At 52.2% G+C, this 24,084-nt stretch overlaps 1 protein-coding gene across 2 annotated transcripts in view; it reads right to left on the reverse strand.

Annotated features, from left to right (window-relative positions):
* The window catches only part of GGT7 (gamma-glutamyltransferase 7), a 46,964-nt gene extending 23,460 nt beyond the window's left edge, over positions 1-23,504 (reverse strand). The window contains exons 1-5 of one of the 2 annotated variants that reach the window (XM_075901415.2): positions 22,918-23,504; positions 9,468-9,694; positions 6,400-6,551; positions 2,873-2,990; positions 1,177-1,244 (exon numbers count right to left, since the gene is read on the reverse strand). In XM_075901415.2, the coding sequence (XP_075757530.1) occupies positions 1,177-1,244; positions 2,873-2,990; positions 6,400-6,551; positions 9,468-9,694; positions 22,918-23,098 (746 nt within the window). In that variant the 5' untranslated portion in view covers positions 23,099-23,504. Of the gene's footprint in view, positions 1-1,176; positions 1,245-2,872; positions 2,991-6,399; positions 6,552-9,467; positions 9,695-10,260; positions 10,542-22,917 lie in introns of those variants that run through there. The other variant, XM_006126677.5, reaches the window with a different exon arrangement.
* Positions 23,505-24,084: the final 580 nt, after the last annotated feature.

The raw sequence follows: 24,084 nt of genomic DNA on the forward strand, positions 1-24,084 counted from the left end.
CTGTCTTCAGGGGACTAGCTCGGGGACCGGACATGGTTAGCTGGAAGTCTCTACTGCAGCCAGAGCACAGAACAGGGACACTGGCCTCTCTGTGTAGCCTTGGGAAGTCACTTAACACTTCGCCTCCATGCTCCATCCATACAGTGGCTGTGACAATACTGACCTGCTGCCCAGGGCGGATGTGAGGAGTCCCTGGGGATACAGCTGATCAGAACCCGCAGTACTTCCCAGACACATTTTTGAAGGAAGTGAAAAAAATTCTTCTGAAAATTTCTGCAGAATTTTTGACAACATGAAAACCCAGGAAACATCAAACCCAAAACGAAATGTTTTGTTTTGGTCTTTTTTTTTTTTTTTTTTTTTTTTTTTTTTGTGGTGGGGGAGACAGGAACAAACTCAAACTGTTCTATTTGTTAGGTTTTTATCTAAGTTTGTGGCCTGGTTTTCACAGGGCTCAAGTGCCTGTAACTCCCACTGAATTCAATGAGTTGAATTGCTCAGCTCCTCTGAAAACAGGGCCATAGACGTGTGACACAGGCAGTGGGGCCAACAGCCTCGCTGGGCCTTAGGCCAGGTGTGGAGGAGGAAGGGGTGGGGCAAAGGGGCGGGGCTGGGGCTAGGCAGTCCTCATTGTTGCATCGGGCCACGCCTCCCCCCGGCAGCCCTCGGTGCTTACAGGTCCCGGGGCTCAGGCTGCTGCCATTGCCGTAGTAGTGGTAGTGGCAGTGGTGGTCAGGAGCTCCGACTCCTTTTGCAATGCTGGGCCCTGGGGCAGCTGCCACAGGGAAATCTGGGATACGTGTACACACAAATCAGCCCCGTGATTGCACGTGTGCAAGTCTGAAAGCCCCTGCCCATGTTTGTACTGTGCCTTGGGGACAAAAAGTGCTGCACTTCAAAGGGCGAGACCTGGAAACAGCATAGTCCAAGGGAGAGTGATTCAACAGCCTAGCCAAGAATACCAAGCCAGTCTTTGCCATGGGAGCTGGGCAGTTTACAGGCCCTGCCACCAGCAAGACCATGCAGCCACGGAGGCCACACTAGAGCTGAATCCCCCGCTGATCGGAGTATTACAGCCTGGGCAGCTGACGAGTTGGATTAAGTGGGTGTTTTATCCAGCAACACTTTTCAGCAGCGTGCCGTCTGTGCAGAACCAATGCATGTGAAATTTCTTACCTCCCGTGCGATTGATGGGCTTTGTGCATTCCCTGGATCATGCCTGGCACCCCCACCAAGAGACCCGGCTGGATGAAAGGAAGCACAGAAAGTCAAATCACCCTAAGGACACGGTCTCCTATGGCCATAAAGAAGGGGCAATAGCTCGTCATGCAGAAGGGTCCTAGCATGAGGGGCTGGACTCGACCTCTGGAGCTCTCTTCCAATCCTAGGATTCTTTGATTCTGTTTTCCAAAGTGACAGATGCTGAAGAAGCCAGAAATTTAGACACAAGGGGCAGTGACAACACAGCTAAGGAGTAAAAGCTTTGGGAAGAAAGTGGGGCAAATTCATTCCTAACGTAACCTGGTTGCAGCCAATGGGTGAACTCAGCCTGAGACATGTAGCTTCTGCTGTGTATCTCTCCATCATTTTGGATATTTCTAAAGGTCTGTTTATGTGACAAAACCCCCAGAGCAGCGAGTCTCACCACCTGGGTCCACAGCCTCTGCTGCGTCGTGCTCGCGCCAGGGGGCTACAAATGCCCACATAGACATAAGAACATAAGAATGGCCAGACTGGGTCAGACCAAAGGTCCATCTAGCCCAGTATCTTGTCTGCCCACAGTGGCCAGCACCAGGTGCCCCAGAGAGGGTGGACCGAAGACAATGATCAAGCGATTTGTCTCCTGCCATCCCTCTCCACCTCTGACAGACAGAGGCCAGGAACACCATTTCTGTCCCCTGGCTAATAGCCTTTTATGGACATAACCTCCATGAAATTATCTAGTTTCTCTTTAAACTCTGTTATAGTCCTAGCCTTCACCGCTTCCTCTGGCAAGGAGTTGAGTTCCACAGGTTGACTACATGCTGTGTGAAGAACTTTCTTCTATTAGTTTTAAACCTGCCACCCATTAACTTCATTAGACAGTCAAGCTCAGGCTGGAGCTTGGGCTCTGAAACCCAACCCCCTTCCCAGGTTTCAAAGTCCAAGCCCATCTGTCTACATGGCAACTTTTAGCTCCATGGTGCAAACCTAAGTCCGTAGGCCCAGGCTCTGAAACGTGTCCCTCCTGGGTTTTGCCATGCAGACATGCCCGTAGGCTCCTATCTCCTTGGGCTTCCACGCTCTGAGGGAGACTGATCTGATGGAATTTCCCCGATCCCCAGGCCTGGCTCTCTGTTCTCATTTCCAGTCAGACTCACAGGCTCAAGGGATTTCTCGGCTGCTCATGAAACACTTCCCCTCTTGGCCACTAGAGCTAACCTAGACGGGCCCAATAATGCACCGACCGTCAGCACCACCTAAGGGTTCTGTGGCCTGTGGTGAGTCTCCATTCAGCTCCTAGTGGACAAAACCAGAGCACCCTCAGAAGTGACAAACCTTGCCGTGCTGCCGGCAGGCTCCGGGGGACAGGCCATGGAAACGGAACTGCCCCTCAGCCCTGGAGCGAATGGCTCCGGAGCTGGACTGAGGAGCTGCAGGGGGGTGAGGATGCTTGTCCTCTGCTTGTACCTGTTCTGGGAAGCGGGGATTAGAGTTTTTGGGACTGCCCCTCCCACCAGGGCTACGTTACCCTCTGAGTCACTGGCCCCCACCGCTTGCTGCACACCCATTATTGACAGGAATCTGGGTTAATGGGGGATGGAAGGAGAAGCCCTGGCAACATTAGAAAGCAAACCCCACAAAAAGAAAATATACAAGTTCTCTCACTCACCTTTATCTCCCAGGCCTCCCGAAGGCCCTCCTCCTGGATCCCCAAGGGGGCTGTCTCTCGGAAGTCAATCACCTGACTCTCGTTCTTCCGGATGTCGTGGACCAGCATCACTCCCCCCCTGCAGAGAGAGAGTGCCTTGGGCACACAGAGCACCTTGCCGTCCCCCCAGACTGCCCGAGCACATACCACTGTAGCCCTAAGCTGGGGGGCAGGCAGGGCCACCAGCAGCCCTCTGTGCAGGGAGCTGAGGGGAGCATAGGGATCTGGGGTTGATACCACTATGCTTGTACAAATGGAGTCCTCTCACTCAATACGTCTGCTCCTTGCACACTGGGATCTGCTGGCTCTGCTGGCACACACAAGCATTTGGCAGGCAGAGCCAGCACTGCCAGGGGAGAGTGTTCGGCTTTGCGCAACTTCTCCTCCCCCTGTCAGCTGATGCCAAGGACAGAATCTGCAGGGTGTGAGGAGCAGGAAGAGTCTGTGTTTCAGACCCCAAGCTCTGATCTCGGATTGTAAGATGAGTACGACTGATCCACACAGTCAAAGCACAAGTGGGCACAAGTCAAAACCCTGAAGAGGGCATTTGAAATCTAAAGCAAGACTAACATTTTGCAAATGGCTCCATTTTTATAATGGGACAGACCAAAACACTGGCTCCAAAAATATCAGTAGAGCCCTGCGTGGATACAAATTGTATCCACATCTGCATCTGCAAAAATGAGCTGCGAATACCCACAGATGCGGATACCCGCCGCTACAAAGTGGATAGCTGCGCATTTGCAAAGTTCCAGATACAAAATTTGTGTCTGTATCCACATCCGCATCTGCAAAGATGAGCTGCAGATATCCACATCCATAGCTGTGGATATGAAGCGGATTGCCACAGATTTGCAGCTCAGACATGGGGGCATACGAAATCCAAGTCTAAACGGGGCTCCATTGGAATGAAACTGAGACCTTTCAATAGTTTTCTCACAACCCTCCCCCTCATCCCACCCAGCCCAGAATAGCTAATTGCCCCATGCTTAGTCTCGCCCACTCGCATTTTGACCAGACATTCCATCCTGCACCTGAGAAAGCTTCCTGACAAAAGTTTAATGACTGACACATTCCCATGAAAAATTCTGGTTTTGATGAATCAGCACGTTCCACTGGGAATTCTTCAACAAAACCGTTTTGCTCTAATTTATACAGATTCAACCTCCAGACCTGGGATCTTTTCAAACAGAAGCGAGGACACTGTGATGCAGGCTTGGGCATTGCCCCCCCCCCGGGCAGCGGGGTATCAGGCCAGCTTGTGCAGCCTACACTGAAGCTGGTGCCATACCAACCTCACTTCTCTTTTCAGTGAGCGAGGCAGAATACAGCTGGCGTGGGTATGTCTACATGAGCTGCGATTCAGCCTTAGAACTAAGGGCATTTTTGTGATTAAATAACCTGGCCCAACCTTGCTCCCCGACACGCACTGCAGAGGAAGACACATACGCGGTAATGTGCGTGTGTGGAGGTGGATAGACCTTTATTTGTGTCTCTGGGGAAGAATAAACACAGCCCTAATTAAGCCCAGAGAAAGAGGAGCAGCTTGAAGGACAGAAACTTGTGAGAGACAGATGGGCCAATTGCCAGTTACTCCATGCACAGGATGGTGGTGAGGTGAAGGTACCCACCTTATGTGTTTCCATATTTAATGTTTCTACAAGGGCCTGCCTAACCTCTAGTGTAGATTATAGCAGCCCCAGGACTGCTGTAACTAATGTGCTGCTTCTTGGGGACCCTGGGAAGTGGAGAAAAGCCACAGTGCAGTGTAATTTAACCAGGCCTTTAACATGCTCCCGTTCCACCTCCACACCGGACATGAGGAGCAGGACAGGGATAACCTCTGCTCAGGAGGCATTCTTAGTAGGATGTTTCTGCCCATTTTAAGGCAGGTCCATACTTCCAGAGTGGCCGTAAGAGACCTCAGTGTAAATTAGAATCAGGTCTGAAGAGTGAATGTTGGTTCAAAATATCATTATTCACTTGATACTCGAATCCCCAGTTAGAACATGGGAACGCTGTGTCTCGGATGTCCTGGGGAAATCGCACATTTCCTAAATCCATTCTCAGCCAGTCCATCCATTTGTGGTTTGCTTGGCTTTGTTTTTTATCCAAAACAGAGATTGAGTAACAGGCTTTGGGATCAAACTAGGGTTTCTACTTACAAACAAAATATTCTGAGTCTAGCATGATGAGGCGTTATCAGGTGACAGCATTTATGCAACATTCCCGGGACGTCCTGTCCCGGTGAGTGGAACGTTTAAGCCTCACTTGCATAACATCTTTCAAACTAACACCAAAAGGAGGCAGCAGCTCCAGGCAATAGGCTAGACTCAGATGGGGGCACATGGAGTCCAAGAGGATGCAGCTGGCACCTTCCCCAACCCCCTCACTTTGCATGTTTCTCCAGATTAGATTTTCTCACCCTCACTTTATCCCACCATGAGCTGAGGGAACCCCTCCCCCACTACAGAACATGCTGCTGCTTCTGCTGCTGCAGTGACAAGGCCAAGATTTACAGGTGTAACAAAATCTTATGCAGGTCTCCAAAACCACCAGGACAGATCCACCTGGGGTGGGGGGAAGGGAACTAGGGAGCATTCCTCCAACTCTTAGCCTCTCCCAACCCCGGGGCCAGGTCCACCTACACATGCCTGAGTAGGCTCAGGGCTGCTCTCACTTGTGCTTGCTGGACCTGCCTTTTAAGGACCCTTCAACCAGAGTGCAGCACGCTCCAGCCATGCCACTCTCCCAGCCCTTGGCACATGGCCAGTGCAAAACAGCCAGAAGGAAGAGAGAAAGGCTCTGACCCAGCCCTGACACAATCATTTGGTGGCCACCTATGCCTCCCTACCAGCAGGCAGCAAGGTGGTTTAGATTAAGGGCTAGATTGCACCAGTAAAGCCACAACCTGCATGCATGTGTGTATGGGGGGCGCAATGGCAACTCTCCCCAGCAGGAGATGCCACATGCATGACTGAGAGGAGCGTGTCAGGCTGATTTCCAAGCACTCCCCACTCTCCCCCGGCTCTGCTGGCTGCTGCCAAGGGTGATGCCAGAGCCCTCTCGCTTTGGGGAGGCTAATATCACCATCTGCACTGGCCTGGAAGAGGCTCAGGAAGAGCAAAGCCAAGCGTGGCCAGCCTTGTGCAGAGAGAGAGCAGAAGGATCCGTGTAGCCCCTCCCCGGGCTGCGAAGAGCTCGTTAGGGCCCATCCCGACAGTGATGAAGTAGCAGAAGCGGAGGGTGCCCAAAGGAGGCTGACTGACACTTTGCGATCCCAAGTCTCCTGCCGGAGCACAGGGCCATCCCGGGGCTGCAGCGCAGAGAGGAACTCCATTCAGCTCCCCGGCAAAGCCCTGCAAAGATTCCTGGCCCAGCAGTGCCCAGAGCCAGGGCCCTCCTGGTGCTCTGCAGCCCCTTCAGCACCCAGGCACACCGAGCAGGCCCTCTCAGCAGAGGGGAGCACAGCGACCAGCTGCACCTACCCGCCGATGCCGGACGTGTGGGGGTTGATGATTCCTGAGCACAGAGCTGCGGCGATGGCTGCGTCCACCGAGGATCCCTGCTTGTTGAGCACTTCGATGCCGAGCGCTGTGCAGCGGGCCGCGTCGGTCACCACAGCGCCCTGATGGAATATCTGGGAGAAGCAAAAGATGGTGGTTTTCAACCAAGGGTTCAGGGTCCCCTGGGGGCCACGAGCAGGTTTCAGGGGGTCCGCCAAGGAGGACCAGTGTTGGACTCACTGGAGCCAAGGCCAGGCCACACAGAGCCGAAGCTGGGAACCCTGAGGCCCACTGCCTGGAGCTGGAACAGAATCCTAAGCAACTTAGCTTCGCAGGGACCCCTGGCTTGCTACCCCTCAACACTGGCCCCCAGCTGAAACGCCAGAGACATGGAGTTATTATAGCATGGAGGGCGGGGGCTCAGAAAAACAAAGGCCGAGAACCCCTGCATCAGGAGAAAGGCAACACAGTCTGCTAGTGGAAGGGTTATTTCCCACACTCCTATTCAGTCCTACAGCAAGGCCTAATTGGGGCCCATTGCGAGCACAGGCCGCAGAAGATGGATTGTGTCTGGGTGCAATTCAAGGGGTTGGTTTTGACCTGTACATGGCTGAGCAGTTAGATTCCTAATTATCCTGGAGCTGAGACGGTGCCCGACCTGCAATTTCCTTAGACAAAAAGGCCTTCAGCCATGGCTATTGGTAAAGTGCCCCCGGCCCAACGCCCTAATGCAGCGGGTCTTACATACGCTCTTACCCTAGGTATATTACGTTCTGTTATGATCCCAGCTGGCATCTGGACAGGGCTGGGATCAGCTGGCCTCTTCCTTCTACTCACACCTCTTCATATTTTGCTTTCAAAACCCCATGAAAACTTTTAAGAAAACCCAAAGGTAGATGCCACAAGCAACCCCCATAGCACAGCTCTCATCCCCCCCACCGCAAACCAAAACTCCCCCAGCAGCACCCCCCCAGCACCCTCATGCACCTAAACACAACACCATAGCAGGGTGGCCCATCTCCCGCTGCACATATCTAAACTAGGGATGTGACAGTGGAGTCGATTAACCAGTTAACCAATAAGCAAAAGCTTATAGGTTAATGCTACAGACTACACGCATTTCCCTCCCCCCACCCTTGCCAGTACATTTTTTAGCAGGCTGGCCAGCAGTTTGGCTCAGTTCCGGCTCACACCGGGTCCAGGAGCTCAGACCCCCCCTTAGACAGGGGCTGCCGCCACCTCATGCTGTTGCCTCCTTATCAGAGGCAGCAGCACAGGGCGACAGGCAGCCGGTCCACAAGGGGAGCTGGTTTTTAAACTTGCTTCCCTCATGGACCAGCTCCTGCCTGGCTCCCCACGCTGCTGCCTCTGATACAGTGGCAGAATAGCTGTAGAACAGCTGACAAACCAATAAAAATTCATGAGGTTACTCGACTATACAATTAACTGATATTTAACATCCCTAATCTAAACACGACCCCCACAGCATGTCCTGGTTATTTGTCAAATACGATCAGGAAACTGTTTGCTTTTCCTATGCTCAGCACCTAGGCACCGTAAAAACACCCCATAGACAGACAGACAAACGGCTACCTAAACAGATAACTATTGCAAATGAACTTTGGGCATCAGCAACAGCCGAAATAATTGAAAGAGCAAGGACGCTCCTTTTCCATTCTGAGATCTGACCCAGGACGTCTAGCCATGACCTCTCCTCGTGGAGTAGTACGGGGAAGGCAGCATCCATTGACACCTGTTTGCAACACACGCACCCCAGTTACATAACATCACTGCACACTAGTAAATGTTCTGTCAACTATTTTGTCAAAGCAACAGTCTTAGAAAGGTGCAGAAAAGGGCAACAAAAACTATAGGGGTTTGGAACTGTCCCATATGAAGAGAGATTAAAATGACTGGGACTTTTAGCTTAGAAAAGAGGAAACTAAGGGGGGATGCAATAGAGGTCTATAAAGTCATGACTGGAGTGGAAAAAGTGAGTAAGGGAAAGTTATGTATTTATTCCCATAACATAAGAACAAGGGTCATCAAATGAAACTAATAGATAGCAGGTTTAAAACAAACCAAAGGAAGTACTTCTCCATGCAATGCACAGTCAACCTGTGGAACTCCTTGCCAGAGGATGTTGTGAAGACCAGGACTTAAACAGGGTTCAAAAAAGAACTAGATAAATTAATGGAGGGAAGGTCCATCAATGGCTATTATCCAGGATGGGTAGGAATGGTTTCCCTAGCCTCTGTTTGTCAGGGGCTGGAAATGGATGGCAGGGGAGGGATCACTTGATGATGCCCCAGAGGGAGTGAACAGACCAGGGAATCTGGCAATGGCAACTGTTGGAAGACAGGACACTGGGCTAGATGGTCTGACCCAGTGTGGCCGTTCTTATGGGCCCGCATAGCAGTGCTGCCTCTGTGTGAAACCCCTGCAGTGAAGTAGGGAGCACTGCCAGTGTGTAAAACATAAGGCATGAGCAGGAAATAGCAGGGGTTCCATTGTAGTTTAAACAATTACACTGCCTAATCCCAGTTAAAAATTATCCCCTCCAATGACAGGTGCACCCATACCATACAGACCAGCAAGACTATCGCTTCGCCCTGTGACTGTCAGAAACATGACTATGTACCAATTGTGCCTTCTGACTTAATACCAGAGCTGCCTTCTGCATGTATTCGGGTACGGGTTTTACTCCTGCTTGAGCCACAGAGTCAGCCAGCATGGACTCTATTTCTCTCATGCACCAGCATGAAAACCTCACAGATAAACCTGGTTGCAGCATCTCGGTCTGCAGTGATGGTGCCAAAGCAGAGAGAAGTTGGCTTGACTCTCAGATCCTGCCACTGGCTGTTGGACTCCCTGAGAGGGAATCAGTGCGGAGGCTCCCGATGTCAATTCTCCAGTCACTTTGGGGCATTGCCAACATTTGTGCTGGGGTATCTGAATTGTCGAGATCCAAGGAGGAAGCTGTAATTCCCAGCAGACAATTCTTCCCATATCTAGGCTATTGGCCATTAAACAAAACAGCCTCCGCTTACCTGTGGATCCCCAAAGTAGATCTGCATGATCAGGGCTACCGTGACGCCCATAGCGAAGGTTAAGCAGGCAGTGATGATCACCGTCAGACCATCCTGGCGGCAGCTGCAATCCCCAGAGAATGGGTCTTTGCTGGTCTCCCGCAGCGGCGAGACGTCCTGACTGCCCATCTCCGATGAAGAGGACGGCAGGCGCTGGAGGCGAGCTGATTTCAGGAAAGAATCTGGATCTTCATAGACAGGGAGAAAAGGTAGTGAGTGTTAGGAATTGAGGACACTTGGGTTCTTATTCCAACACAGACACTGTGCCAGCCTTGCCCCCGTGCCGCTCCAACAAAGCTATTATCTTTCCTATTGAGCTTGTAGTAGATTCCCTGGCTCAAACCCTGTCCTGGATCATTTTACTCCTGCCTTCCTTTAACACTTGTTAGTCTCAAGGGGACTTTTCAGACAGGGAGCTTGTCTGAATTTTGCTTGATGCAGCAGATGGATAGACAGACCCTGGGCATCAATATTTCCAGCAATGAACCCACAGTTACTGCCCTTGGGACTTAGTTGTGATCCCATGCTACTCTGCTTTCTGGTTGTTCTAAAAAACACAGCAGAAGATGCAGTTAAGACCAAAAACCTATCGACATTACTTGGGAGCTGTGCTTAAGGTAAAGCAACGCAATCAAACCTGCCCACATCAAAATAGTAGGCACAGGCATTAGAATGACTGCAATCAAAGGCTGGCAGAGTAAGACCACAACAGCAAAGTGCACGCCTCTTCTAAGTGACTTGGGAAACAATTTACCTTCTCGCAAAATGGTCTTCAAGTCCGTGTTTTCTTCAGCCATTATTTTCCGTTGATGGCTCTGAGACAAGCCTGCACAGATGGCATTACTCCTAGGAGTTAATAGCCACACGGGACATGGGTCTGACTCGGCTGCTATTAAATCCTACTTCAAATCCTACGTGTAGAGATTTGTATTCACACTGACCAGAGGTGTGTTGTCGCCAGCCTTCCCTCCTCAAGCACACTCCAGGGAGCGGAGCTGAGGTCATGAGCATGTCCCAAAGGAAAGTTTACACCATCCCAAGGCTGGCCACATTATTTACCACTTAGTCATCATTGGCTGCCCTTTTTTTCCCTCTATGTCCTACCCAGTGATTGGCTAAGATTGATTGCAAGGTCCTGTCACACCCAATCAGATTATCAATGTCATCTCAGGCTTTGTCTACTCTGCCAATTGAATGACAAAACTTTTGTTGTTCACAGGTGCTTAAACTCCTCCCCCCAAACAAGTTTTGCTGCAGCAAGTGGCAGTGTCAAGAGCTCATTGTCAGGAGGAGCACACTTCTGTACACAATGCTGATCCTGCTCCTCGGGGGTGGAAGTATTTTGCTGACTAAAGTGCTGACAAACAGCGTTTACACTGCCTGGCATTTAGTAGGACCAGTCAGTGCTCCCTTGTTCCTTTGCCGCTCCAGGGCGGTAAGTATTAAAGCCCATATAGCTGTCCTCCTTGCACTTCCTCTCTTGTACAGGTGAAGCAAATTCCTTTTCACTTGCACATGCTGGCACCATCTGAGCTCAGCTAAGCTGCCAACAGCCTCTCGCAACCAGGGACGTCCCTTATTTTTCCATCTCTCTACAAGATTGGGAGTTGCTGACTGTTGCAAAAAGCAGCAAGAAATACGCCTGGTGAATGCAGGTGAGTACTGCTTAGTATTCTCCTCTCAGATTCTCCTCCCCTTTACACCAGGTGCTCACCACTGATGCAAACAGGATTTGTGATTTGCACTAGGGTGAGAGGAGAGTCAGGCCCAGAGATGGCTTTGGAGAGTGACTGTGTAGCAGGCACTAAGTTCCTGGGCAGCATCCCAGCCTGGAGGATGCTTGGATGTGCAAAAACCAGCATCAGAGCCACAGGAGGTGTTCTGCAGAAGGGAACTGGCTGGCAGCCCCTAGAGCAAAGAAAATGTGGGGTGGGGGGGACTGGGGATGCAAGGGGAGAGCAATTCTCTTGCCCTATGGTTAAAAGGCTGCATTTTAACAGGATTTGATGGGTCACCAGTGAAAGTATTGGCTCTTGTTTTTAATGCATGCTCAGCAGGCCTCCTGCAGCCAAGCACCATCTGCATCTAGCAGTCATTTTAATTAACCCGCGGAGCTGCACCTACCCGGCAGAGAGAGGCTGTGCAGAGCTGCCGCCAGTCACTGCAGGGGAAGGGGTGGCCATGAGGGGTCTCTGCACCCTGCCCCGGTGGACTGGCCGGGAGCCCTGAGATACTTTGTGTCAGGCTGTAACTCTGGCTTCCCCCCCGCCCTCTGGAGCCTAAAGCTGTTTCTGTGGAAGGGGGAGGGGCAGACTGGGGCAAGAGGAACCCGGCCAGCAATGCCAAAGCAGGTTGGCAGGGGCAACCTAAGAGGGAAGAGAAAATGGGCTGAAGAGGTTTCCTGGAAAGCGTTTTAAACCCCAAATGTGCCCAGCTGTGACCCTCTGCCCTCTTATTTCACATGGACGCTTCTGCCTGCTACAGGCTGGTCTCCCTGTCTGACTGGACAGCGCCTAGCACAGCGAGGGCCCTCATCCCAACGGGAGCCTTTGACTAATAAAATATGGAGCAATCATACGCCACAGCTCTGTTCAGTAACTAACTCAGTCAGCTACGAGGGGGCTGGTTCAGCCCGCAGCCTGGTCTCTGCTCCATCTTCAGCCCCACTTGTCAGGGCAGCAGGAACTGCCCAGGGCTAGTGTTTCTGTCCCTGCACATCCTGTACGGAGGACGCATTTCCCTGCCCCGCTACTGGGCTGGGCTCACTTACTAAGTCAAATTGAACAGGTAGAGATAAAAGGCCCTGATCAGCTTCTTAGTATCACTCCCAGCCTCCTTCCACGTGCTCCCGCCGAAGGCAGGTCTCTTACGAGTTTCCAGGCCCTGCCTCATTTCTGACGTTTAAAACCACTTGAGCAAACTGAGATATGGACAAAACAGGTGCAGCTTCACTGGACTCAGGATGGGCCCCAATTCTAATCTCAGTTGCACTGCCACGAACCAGGAGCACGTGCGATGGGAGTCAGTGAAGGACATTGTACAGCAATCCCACTTACTGTGGAGTAATGTAGGGCAGAGCAAGAGAGACCAGGCTTGGCCTACAGCATTTATTTACCAGCGTATTAAAGCACCATGTTCCCCCGTGTGGGGTGCCCAGCCTCCGGCCTGGCAGAGTATTTCATAAAGCCCCTGCCTGCTTCAACACCATATGCTAATAGTCGATTCAGTAGTGCTTTGTTGTCAAGTTTACATCATTGTGCTTGTTTTCTATCATTCTGATGCCTGTTTTATGCTCTCATGTCTTTGGTTTTAAGTAGACAACATGGAACATGGGTTGTCTCCATCCAAACACATGCAAACCAAGATAAACAATAAACAGAGGTGAAGTCAGTGTGCCCCAGTACGACACAACAGAAAGAAATTGGCCATCTGGGGGCGAGGCCTTAATCCTGCCCCTACCCCAAAGTTGAGGCTGGCAGCTGAGACCCCAGACATGTGGGGCTGGAAGCCAGGAGAGCTCCAGGCACATGGAACAGGCAGCCAGAATCCCAGGGGTGGAGCAGGGCTGGTGGCTGGAGAGCCCTGGGCATGTGGGGCTGACATCCAGGACCCCAGTGATGTCCAGCACCCTTAGCTCCAATCCTGTGCCTAGTAGCACTGCCCCCACAGCTCCCATTTGGTTGGGAACAGGAGCAATGCAGGGCAAGGCCACGAAGGACTGCTCCAACCCCGAGCCTCCCATCCCAAACTCTACCCTATACACTGCCAATCCGGCCCCCTGCCCTGAGCCCCTCATACTACCCAACCCTGGTGCCTGCAATCCCCACATCTCTAGCCCCCTGACCTGACTCCTGCACCCCCACACATCCCAACCCTCTGCTCTGAGCCCCCCACATTCCACCCCACATTTACATTTTTTACAGGCGTTGTCATATTGCAAACCACTCACCTCCTGCCCTGCGCTTCTCCCCTCCCTCCACTCCCAGAGGGGGCAGATTGTGACAGGACAGTACCGGTAAGTTACTTTCACCCCGGGCTATAAAGCAATATAGGTGGCCTTAAATCTTATGGAAAAGGCAGAAGCTGTTTGGCCCATGCAAGGTGGTGCTTGGGTTGGCCTGTCCGATGGAGCTGGGCACCAGAGCCGGAAGGTCTAAGCACAGGGCTAGCCACAACACGGCTCGTTAATGGTTCCAAATGGGGCAGTAGCTCAGTCAAACCCCTCCTGCTGCAGTTCACCTCCAGAGAGCCGGGCTGCTCTCCTGCCTCCCTTCGTCCCCAGAACCTGCTTCCTATTCACATCAGAGTGCCCAGTGGGCACAGGTCGATAGCTGAGAAACCCCATGCACTGCAGCACAGCTGCCTGCCTCCGCTCACCAGCAGCTCCTTCGGGGCAATTCCGGACCGAGGTGGGTAGGCTGCGGCTGCCTGGGGCAATGGGAGGAGAACCAAGACTGGAACTCATGTGCCGGGGTACAGCAGGTCAGGACTGGGGTGCTTTGGCAGAGCCATGAATGGCAGTAGAAGAGCACAGCTCAGGAGTGCAGTGCACAAGCTGAACAGCATGTGAGGTCTCACAGCTGGACTAGCGGGAGAGGCAATTACCCTTGCAGAGCTGGGGCAAAAGGGGAGGGCAAATTGTGCAGATTCCCTGGCTCCAGCCAGCACTCAGGCTTCGCTCTTTGCCTACAACAAGACAATCAAATGACAAAAACAGATGCTCTCTTACTTAGGCCAAATCTACAATAGGGGGCAAGTTCGAACTGAGATACACAACTCCAGCTCCGTTCATTGCACAGCTGCAGTCGATGTACTTTACTTCACATTTTGGTGCTGTCCCCACAGTAGGAGGTCAACAGGAGAAATGCTCCTGTCTGATTCCCTTACCCCTCATGAGGAGGAGTCCTGACGTCGATGGGGGCGCCCCCAGCGTTCAATTTAGCGGGTCCTTACTAGACCCACTAAATTGAACACCAGAAGATTGACCTCCGGAGTGTCGATCCACGGGTAAGTATAGACATGGCCTGAGAGAGTCAAAGCAACAGGAATCTCTATGCAAAAGCCATGCTTCTCTTGTGCTACTATAGAGCTCTGGAAACAGCCTTGAAGACTGAACATTAGACCTCAGCCACACTGCAGTTGGAACAACAGAGCTCATCACATTCTTTCCCCAGTAAAACCCAGACCTCAGCACTCTCCCTGCTCCTGCCCACACACTGCCCAGCGCTCGGGAGACACCTGCCCATGGCGGCTTTCACAGCAGACAGCTACACTGGGATGGGCCATTAGTTCCTTGAGAGCCCAGGCACACTTTGACAACCTGGGCAGTAGCAGTGCAGGATTGGCGGGGTAGAAGTAGGCAGCTCAATGTGTGTGGGGGGGGGGGGGGGAGATTGCAGCTGAAAAAGGGATGTGTGAGCACTTGTCAGCAAAGGGAATTTCAGTAACTGGTGGGAACTGCCATGAGTGGGCGAGAGGGAGTCAGGCTGCAGAATTGGTCCCTCGGCAAGGTGCACGAGGAGCCCACGTTCAGAGGAAATCGAAGGTGAATGCAGGAAGAGAAAGCCTGGTGTAACCACCCATTAGCCCAGGGGTGCTCAGACGGGGGTCATGACCATAGGTGCTGGAACTAGGGGTGCTGGAGGCATTTGCTCCACATTCCCTAATTTGAAGTGGTTTCTATCATAGACAAGGTGGATAGTTTGGTTCAGTTGTTTTAGCACCCCCACTACACAAATTGGTCATGACCCCTCAAGGTCTCCTGAGGTAGTTACACAGGCGTTGTGAGTTTTCAGCCCCAAGTCCAACCTTGTGTGTGGCTGATGGCTCTGAGCCCCTCCAGCCTAGCACCACCCTTACCCCAGGTCACCTCTAGCCTCACTCCTCCAAAGAAAGGATGCCAAATTAGAAGTTTGCCAAAAGCACCATTGTTCCTAAGGGCCAGCCCTGGGACTGAGACAACCTTAGAGAGCTTAATTGATTCAGCTCTTCAGCTGCTAAGTTTGTTGAATGTGTTTTTAATTTATAATGGGGGGGGGGCAGAGGAGGGTCATGCTCAGAGGCTGTGTGAGAGAGGTTGCCAATACAAAATGTTTGAGAACCACTTCGTTAGCCCTTCTGCAGAGATGGGGAAACCAAACCATAGAGGTATGACCATGGGACAGCCACATCACACAGAAAGTCCATAGTAGAGCTAGGAACACCAGCCTGAGAGAGAGAAGCCTACACACTGGGCGCAATTTCCTGCTCTATCATGGACTTCCTGTTTGGACTTAGGGAATTATTGAGGCCAAATGACTTGCCCATCTAAGAAAGGGGGATAGCTACAGTGCCCTGTCTCCCAGAGATGTTGTGAAGATAAACACATTTGTGGCTATGAAGTGCTGCAGAGATGGTAAGGGGAGGCATGGTAAGGGGAGGCCACGTAAATACCACCACTCAAATCAATCCTCCTTACTCCCAGCACTCAAGTGGCTTGTCTATAAGCTCAGAAAGACAGCACTATGGCTGTGTCTAAACTACATGGCTCCATCAATGGAGCCATGTAGATGAGGGTTGTAGGCTCCAACCTGATCAGCTGTTTGACGGCTCAGCGCGGCAGCCATGTAAATTTAAATGAAGCCACGATTATTTAAATCGCTGCTTCATTTCCCTTTGCCAAACAAACAAATCTACATGGCTCTGTCGACAGAGCCATGTAGTTTAGACGTACCCTTGGTCTGGTTCCAGCTGATTCTTACTGGGAGGCACTCTTCACAGCCACAGGGAATACAATTGGTTATTAATTGAGAGCTTATATTGGACAGAAAGACCTAGGTTGCCATCTTCCTCAATTTGCCAACTGTACACTCTGTTCATGATGAAAACCACTACAAGTTAGGGGGTGTGCAGTACTGTCTCCAGCACCCCTTCTTCCAGCACCTACGATGACCCCCAGTTTGAGAATCCCTGGGCTAATGGGTGGTTACACCAGGCTTCCTCTTCCTACATTCACCTTCGACTTCTGAATGCCACTCAGCACTGATCAGTGCACAAGTAGATTTTTAAAGCCATTTAATGACCCATTCATGTAAGCTTTTGTATCTTTATTTATACACTGGAATAGAGGAGTAGGAACATGAAACATTCAAAAATGTCAGCTATGCAACTGTGTAACAGATTTCTGTATGAAACCACTGCAGCATGGTGAGGAACTTAGTAACTATGCACACAAAAATAGCCAGAATTGCATTCACCACCAGGATAGCTGCACACATCAGATCATACAACTATAGGGCTAGAAGGGACCTCAAGAGGTCACCTAGGCCAGCCCCCTGTGCTGAGGCCAGACCAAGTATACCTAGACCATCCCTGGCAGGTGTTTGTCTAATCTGGTCCACAACCTCTCTTGGAAGCCTACACCACAACTTACCTACCTTTGAGTTAGAATGTTTCCCTTAATATCCCTTGCTGAAGTTAAGCTGATTAATTCTCATCCTTCAGTGGCCCCACAGAACAACAGATCACCATGAAACCCTTAGATTATTTGAAGAAAGGGATCAGGTCCCCTACAATCTTCCTTTCTCAAGATTAAACATGCCCAGATCTTTTAACTTTCCCTCAGCAGTCAGGTTTTCTAAACCTTTGTCATTTTGGTTGCTCCTCTCTGATCTCTGTCCACTTTGTTCATATCTTCCCTTAAGTGTGGCATCCAAACAGGATGTAGAAGTCCAGCAGTCACCAGTGCTGAGTGGAGCAGGTCAATGACCTCTCTCGTCTTACCTCTGATGCTCTTGTTAACACCCCCCACAATGACATTAGCCTTTTCCACAGCTGCATCCCCGCGGTGGCTGGCTCATATGGCATACGTGACCCACTGTAACCCCCAGATCTTTTTCTGCAGTATTACTGCCCAGCCACTTGTTCCCCATTTTAGCTGTATCTGTCACGTTGCTTTCCTAAGCATAGCACTTTCCATTTGTCTTTATTGAACTTCACCTTGCTGACTTCAGACCAGTTCTCCATCTTGTCAAAGTCATATTGAATTCTGTCCTCCAAAGTGCTAGCAACCTCTGCCAGCTTAGTGTCATCTGCAAATTTTATCAGCATAACTCTCCTCTCCATCATCCAAGTCATGAATGAAAATATTGAATAGTATCAGTCCCCGTGGGACCTCACCGATATGTGAGGCATGAAACTGTGCTAGCATTTTGTATACACAATGAAATACCTAAAACTTTTGAAAAATCTTACCCACAGAGACCAAAGTAAAGTACCTAAGGGGACATTTCTTTCTAGGCCTGAAAATGGCATGAAATGAAAACTGATGATGAAAAATCTTAATCATTTATTAGAATATAATCAAGGAAATGAGGAGGTGAAAACTGTGACCACTTCCAAATTAGCTATCAGTCCTCAAAGCCAATGGGTCAAAGGCCTGACTGGGAGCCATACAAAACAATCCTTGCTTTGAAGAGATATGCATGCACAGGTATTTGTTCTCAGTCACAGGGAACCAAATACTTTGCCGGTCTGAAAGAGTGGAGCAACAGCAAGTTACATGGATCATTGTCATATCAGGATGGAATTAATAGACTTGGGTCCAAATTAATCCTTAGTGTAAATCTACTAATATCAGAGCTTATAGACCTCTCTACAGAGTTACACTGGGGATGAATCTAACCTACAGTCTCCATACCACTAGTTTTCACTTGGACATGAGTTGGAGTTGGGGAGGGGGGCAAGTGTTAGGCACAAAGGTGGCACAGGGTCAGGTGGAGGGAGACAATTTGGATCCACTGGAGAAAAATATGGCTTTGAGCATCTGTGAAGAAACAATTTGTAAAGGATTTACCCAGAGTAATGTAAACCCTAGTTAATCTTCTTAAGACCATACTTCTGACAGGTACAATCCATGGCTTTTTTGCAACTATCTAGGTTTCTTTGCAGCTGGTATTGCACTTACAAACCAGACTGAGTGTTCATGCTACCAATACAGCAGTACACAGACAATCCAGGAAGTTTTTGGAGATTGTTGGGATAACTTCTTGGTACAAGTGCTGAAGGAACCAACTAGGGGTCATGCACAGCTTGACCTGCTGCTCACAAACAGGGAGGAACTAGTGGGGGAAGTAGAGGTGGGTGACAACCTGGGAAGCAGTGATCATGAGGTGGTAGATTTCAGGATCCTGACCAAAGGAAGAAAGGAGAGTAGCAAAATACACCCCCTGGACTTCAGAAGAGCAGACTTTGACTCCCTCAGAGAACTGATGGGCAGGATCCCCGGGGATGCTAACATGAAGGAGGAAGGAGTCCAGTTCGAACTAAGGAGGCTATTGTAGGCATTCAAAGTTGCAAATGAAGCTTGGGATTTAAATATCCCGGGCTTTATTTGCATCTTCCCATCCGGGCACCATTTTTAAATCCCCTTAGTCCGAACTAACTGCCCACAGCTACACGCGGCAGTCAAACGTTAACACAAACTAAGTCCTTAGTTCGAGTTAACTGTTACACCTCGTGGAATTGCAGCTAGCCAGGGATGTGAAGGGTAACAAGAAAGGTTTCTACAGGCATGTTAGCAAGAAGAGGGTGGTCAGAGAGGGTGTGGGGCCCTTACTGGATGAGAGAGGTAACCTAGTGACAGATGATGTGGGAAAAGCTGAAGTACTCAGTGCTTTTTTTGCCTCTGTCTGCACAGACAAGGTCAGCTCCCAGACTACTGCACTAGGCAACACAGTATGGGAAGAAGGTGGGCAGCCCTCGGTGGAGAACAAAAAGGATAGAACTATTTAGGAAAGCTAGACGTACACACATCCAACGGTCCGGATTTAATGCATCTGTGGCTAGTGAGGGAGTTGGCAAATGTCATTCCAGAGCCTTTGGCCATTATCTTTGGAGATCAGGAGAGATCACGGATGATTGGAACAAGGCAAATGTAGAGCCTATCTTTAAAAAGCGAAGGACAATCCAGGGAACTACAGACCAGTCAGCCTTACCTCAGTCCCTGGAAAAATCATGGAGGGGATCCTCAAGGAATCCATTTTGAAGCACTTGGAAGAAGGGAAAGTGATCAGGAATAGTCAGCATGGACTCAGCAAGGGCAAGTCCTGACCTACCAATCTGATTAGCTTCTATGCTGAGGTAACTGGCTGTGGACGTGGGGAAGTCAGTGGATGTGATATATATTGACTTTAGCAAGGCTTCTGATACGGTCTCCCTCAATATTCTTGACAGCAAGTTAAGGAAGTATGGATTGGATAAATGGATTGTAAGGTGGATAGAAAGCTGGCTAGATTGTCAGGCCCAACAGGTAGTGATCAACGGCTTGATGTCAGGTTAGTTGTCAGTTTCTAGCAGAGTGCCCCAAGGATCTGTTCTAGGGCTGGTTTTGTTCAATATCTTTATTAATGACCTGGATGAGGGGATGGATTGCACCCTCAGCAAGTTTGAAGAGGACGCTAAGCTAGGGGGAGAGGTAGATACATTGGAGGGTAGGAATAGGCAGATTAAAGGATTGGGCCAAAAAAAATCTGATGAGCTTCAATAAGGACAAGTGCAGAGTCCTGCAGTTGGGAGGGAAGAATCCCAAGCATTGTTACAGGCTGGGGACCGAATGGCTAAGTAGCAGTTCTGCAGAAAAGGACCTGGGGGTTACAGTGGATGAGAAGCTGGATACGAGTTAACAGGGCACCCTTGTAGCCAAGAAGACTAATGGCATATTAGGGTGCATTAGGAGGAGCATTGCCAGCAGATCTAGAGAAGTGATTATTCCCCTTTATTTGGCTCTGGTGAGGCCACATCTGGAGTATTGTGTCCAGTTCTGGGCCCCCCACTAGAGAAAGGATGTGGACGCATTGGAGAGGGTCCAGTGGAGGGCGACCAAAATGATTAGGGGGCTGGAGTGCATGACCTATGAGGAGAGGCTGAGGGATTTGAGTTTGTTTAGTCTACAGAAGCGAAGAGTGAGGGGGGATTTGATAGCAGCCTTCAACTTCCTGAAGGGAGGTTCCAAAGAGGATGGAGAAAGGCTGTTCTCAGTAGTGACGGATGGCAGAACAAGGAGCAATGATCTCAAGTTACAGTGGGGGAGGTCTAGGTTGGATATTAGGAAAAACTGTTTCCCGAGGAGGGTGGGGAAGTGCTGGGATATGTTCCCTAGGGAGGTGGTGGAATCTCCATCCCTAGAGGTTTTTAAGTCTCAGCTTGACAAAGCCCTGGTTGGGATGATTTAGTTGGTCCTGCTTTAGACGGGGGGGGGGGGGGGGGGAAGGGAGGAGGGGGGCTAGACTTGATGACCTCTGGAGATCTCTTCCAGCCCTAGGATTCTATGCTAGCTGGGAGACCCCAGCAAATTAAAGTGGGAAACTGGGCAGCGGATGGTAAAGATGATGACACAGTATCTTAGGAAGAGCTTCCTGAGTTATTAGTAATAGGGAATACTAATAACTGCAACTAAAAAGGGCAGTGGCATTCTGAGTGATCAGTGAGAGGGGGAGATGGACCAATGCACAGTTTGAGGATGCTGGGATGAAGGGATAATGCAGGGCAGGAATTAACTAAGTGGAGAGGCTGGGAAAGTGAGGGGAGTAGAGGGAAGGGTAACATGTGGGGTGTTTCCCAAGAAAAGGCTAAAGTGCCAGGTTCAGTTGCCTAAGTGTGGTACTTTGGGGGGAAATGAATAATGGGATATAACTATGTTTTAATTATGACCCCAAATCATTTCCAAGGATCCAGCCTGGATCATGGGCCAGTCCTCTCTGCACTACCAGACCAAGCTCTCCTTCAACCTGTCACATCAAAAGAAGTGGTCACTGGGGTGGGTGGATCTGGGCAGTATCTGCCACGTCCTGGCTAGCACTGGGGCAAGGGGGAGGGCCTGCCTGCTGCAGGGGTTAGTCTGTGTTCTAAGGGCTTCCCTTCCCACATGAGGGGATTCCACACTTCACAGGGAAATCCTGCCCCCAAAGGAGCGGGATTCCCACAGGCCCTGGCTGGCCAGCCCAGTCTGCTTCTGCAAGGTGAAGGAAGAGCATCAGCCCAGCCATTGCAGGGCCCCCGGTTCTGTGTGAACAGAGGGGAAGGAAGGAGTGGTCCCTTTGGCAGGTTGCAGGTCAGGGGAAAGACCAGCCAGCTGCATGCCACAGCAGAGTGAAGAATGCCCAACCCTCTTCCCCCAAAGCTCCCAGAGGGAATCCTGAGTGGCACTAGAGCTGGCCAACGGAGGGGGCCAGTGAGAGCTGGGGCAGCCTGGGTGACACAGGGCTTTGGAGCAGCTGACATGGGTGTGCAGGAGTCTTTGGGAGCCAGGCCCAGAAAGGGGTGAGAGAGGAGGGAGGAAGCAGGGAAGAAGGGGTGGGGGATGGAGGGAGGGAGACAGCGGGGGAGGGGGGAGAGTGGGAGGAAGGCAGCAGTGATGGGGATGGGGAGAGAGGGAGGAAGGCAGCAGTGAGGGGGGGATGGAGGGAGGCAGCAGTGTGGGGAGACTGGGATGGAGGGAGGGAGGCAGCAGTGAGGGGGGATGGAGGGAGGCAGCAGTGAGGAGGGATGGAGGGAGGCAGCAGTGAGGAGGGATGGAGGGAGGGATGGAGGGAGGCAGCAGTGAGGGGGGATGGAGGGAGGGATGGAGGGAGGCAGCAGTGAGGGGGGATGGAGGGAGGCAGCAGTGAGGGGGGATGGAGGGAGGGATGGAGGGAGGGGGAGGGGGGATGGAGGGAGGCAGCAGTGAGGGGGGATGGAGGGAGGGATGGAGGGAGGCAGCAGTGAGGGGGGATGGAGGGAGGCAGCAGTGAGGGGGGATGGAGGGAGGGATGGAGGGAGGCAGCAGTGAGGAGGGATGGAGGGAGGGATGGAGGGAGGCAGCAGTGAGGAGGGATTGAGGGAGGGATGGAGGGAGGCAGCAGTGAGGGGGGGATGGAGGGAGGCAGCAGTGAGGGGGGATGGAGGGAGGCAGCAGTGAGGAGGGATGGAGGGAGGGATGGAGGGAGGCAGCAGTGAGGAGGGATGGAGGGAGGGATGGAGGGAGGCAGCAGTGAGGGGGGGATGGAGGGAGGCAGCAGTGAGGAGGGATGGAGGGAGGGATGGAGGGAGGCAGCAGTGAGGGGGGATGGAGGGAGGCAGCAGTGAGGAGGGATGGAGGGAGGGATGGAGGGAGGCAGCAGTGAGGGGGGATGGAGGGAGGCAGCAGTGAGGAGGGAGGGAGGGAGGCAGCAGTGAGGGGGGATGGAGGGAGGAGGCAGCAATGCGGGAAGGATCTGGGGACCGAAGGGGTCAGAAGGAGGGGCAGGGGGCAGCGGCCGGGAGTCCCCGCCTGGCTTGGCCGGCAGCGGCAGGCAGGAGAGCCAGGGGCGCGTGGCTTGGTGCAGGGGCTGCGGGCCGGCGGGGATGGCGCAGGCGGGAGGGGGGCGCGGGGGAGGCTGCGGGCGGCTCCTCTCACCGGTGTCCTGCTCTCCCAGGAACGCGTCCTCCTCCTTCCTGGAGCGCAGGCAGCCCCCGGCCGCCGCCTCCTCCTCGGGCAGGCGCGGGAAGCTGGTGATGCTCATGTAGTCCACGGGCGAGTAGGCGCCCAGGGTGCTCTGCTGACCCGCCTCCTCCTCCAGCGCCGCGGCCGCCGCCATCCCCCCGGCCCGGCTCGGCTCGGCTCGGCCCGCTCCGGAAGTGACTGAGGCCAGCAGCGGGGAGGGGGAGGAGCGGGCGCCCAGCCCCCGGCGGCGCAGCGCGGGGACAACAGGTGAGCTCGGGATCCGCCGCTGCCAGTCACAGGCCCCGCGCGGGGAGCCCCCTGCCCCGGGGGTGCAGCTGCTGGCGCCCAAGAGCCCCGCCTCCCGGTTGCTAGGCCGGGGCCAGCCCCAGCCCCTGGATTCACCCTCCCCACAGGCAAAGCCTCTGGCCCTGGACGATCCAGGGGAGCGAGGCGCCCACCTGCCCCGGGGGCTGCGCTGGGGACTAGCCGGGCCCCGCTGCAGCAGGGGGAGTTCTGCCAGCAGCTGCCCCGGTGCCAGGATTTCAGCCCCTGCCTGCTCGGCCAGGGCTGAGCCCATCTGCTCCCTCTGTACCACCTCAGGCTCCTGGGAGTTGCCCTGATAGAAATGTTACTGCAGCGCTTGGCTCAGCCTTTGTACAGGACTCGGGCAGGGCAGCAGTGTCACAAGCTACGTTTGTCCTTCCCTGTTCCAACAAGAGCCCTGCTGCTGCCTCTTCTGGCCCCAGCTGTTAGCCTTGGGGAGGTGTTTCCATAGGATGTAGCAGGTATGATCTTTGTTGCAGTCCTGGTGAAGGAGGAAGGATAGACAGGCTGGCCCAGCTCTCCCACACACAGTTAAATCAAACATTTGCAGGACTTTTCCTTGCTCAGAAATCAGCAAGCCTGCCTTGCCAAAGTGAGATCTGTCTTTCTGCAGCCTTTCAGGGTCAGGCTCATAATTGTTTCTCAGAGTGGTAGCTGGTTTTCCTCTCCCCCGCACAACATGCCAAACAATGCAATAGCCTCTCTGTTTCTAATCAGGGAACACCACAGCCCACCCGCTTTAGCAGCTGCTCAGGACTTGCCCTGTGGCCCATTACGTTGGGTAGTAGCTTCTATAGCTTCCAGCTCTCATTCTAT

Source organism: Pelodiscus sinensis, chromosome 17 (genome assembly GCF_052426305.1).
Source record: "Pelodiscus sinensis isolate ZL-2025 chromosome 17, ASM5242630v1, whole genome shotgun sequence".
NCBI lineage: Eukaryota > Metazoa > Chordata > Testudines > Trionychidae > Pelodiscus > Pelodiscus sinensis.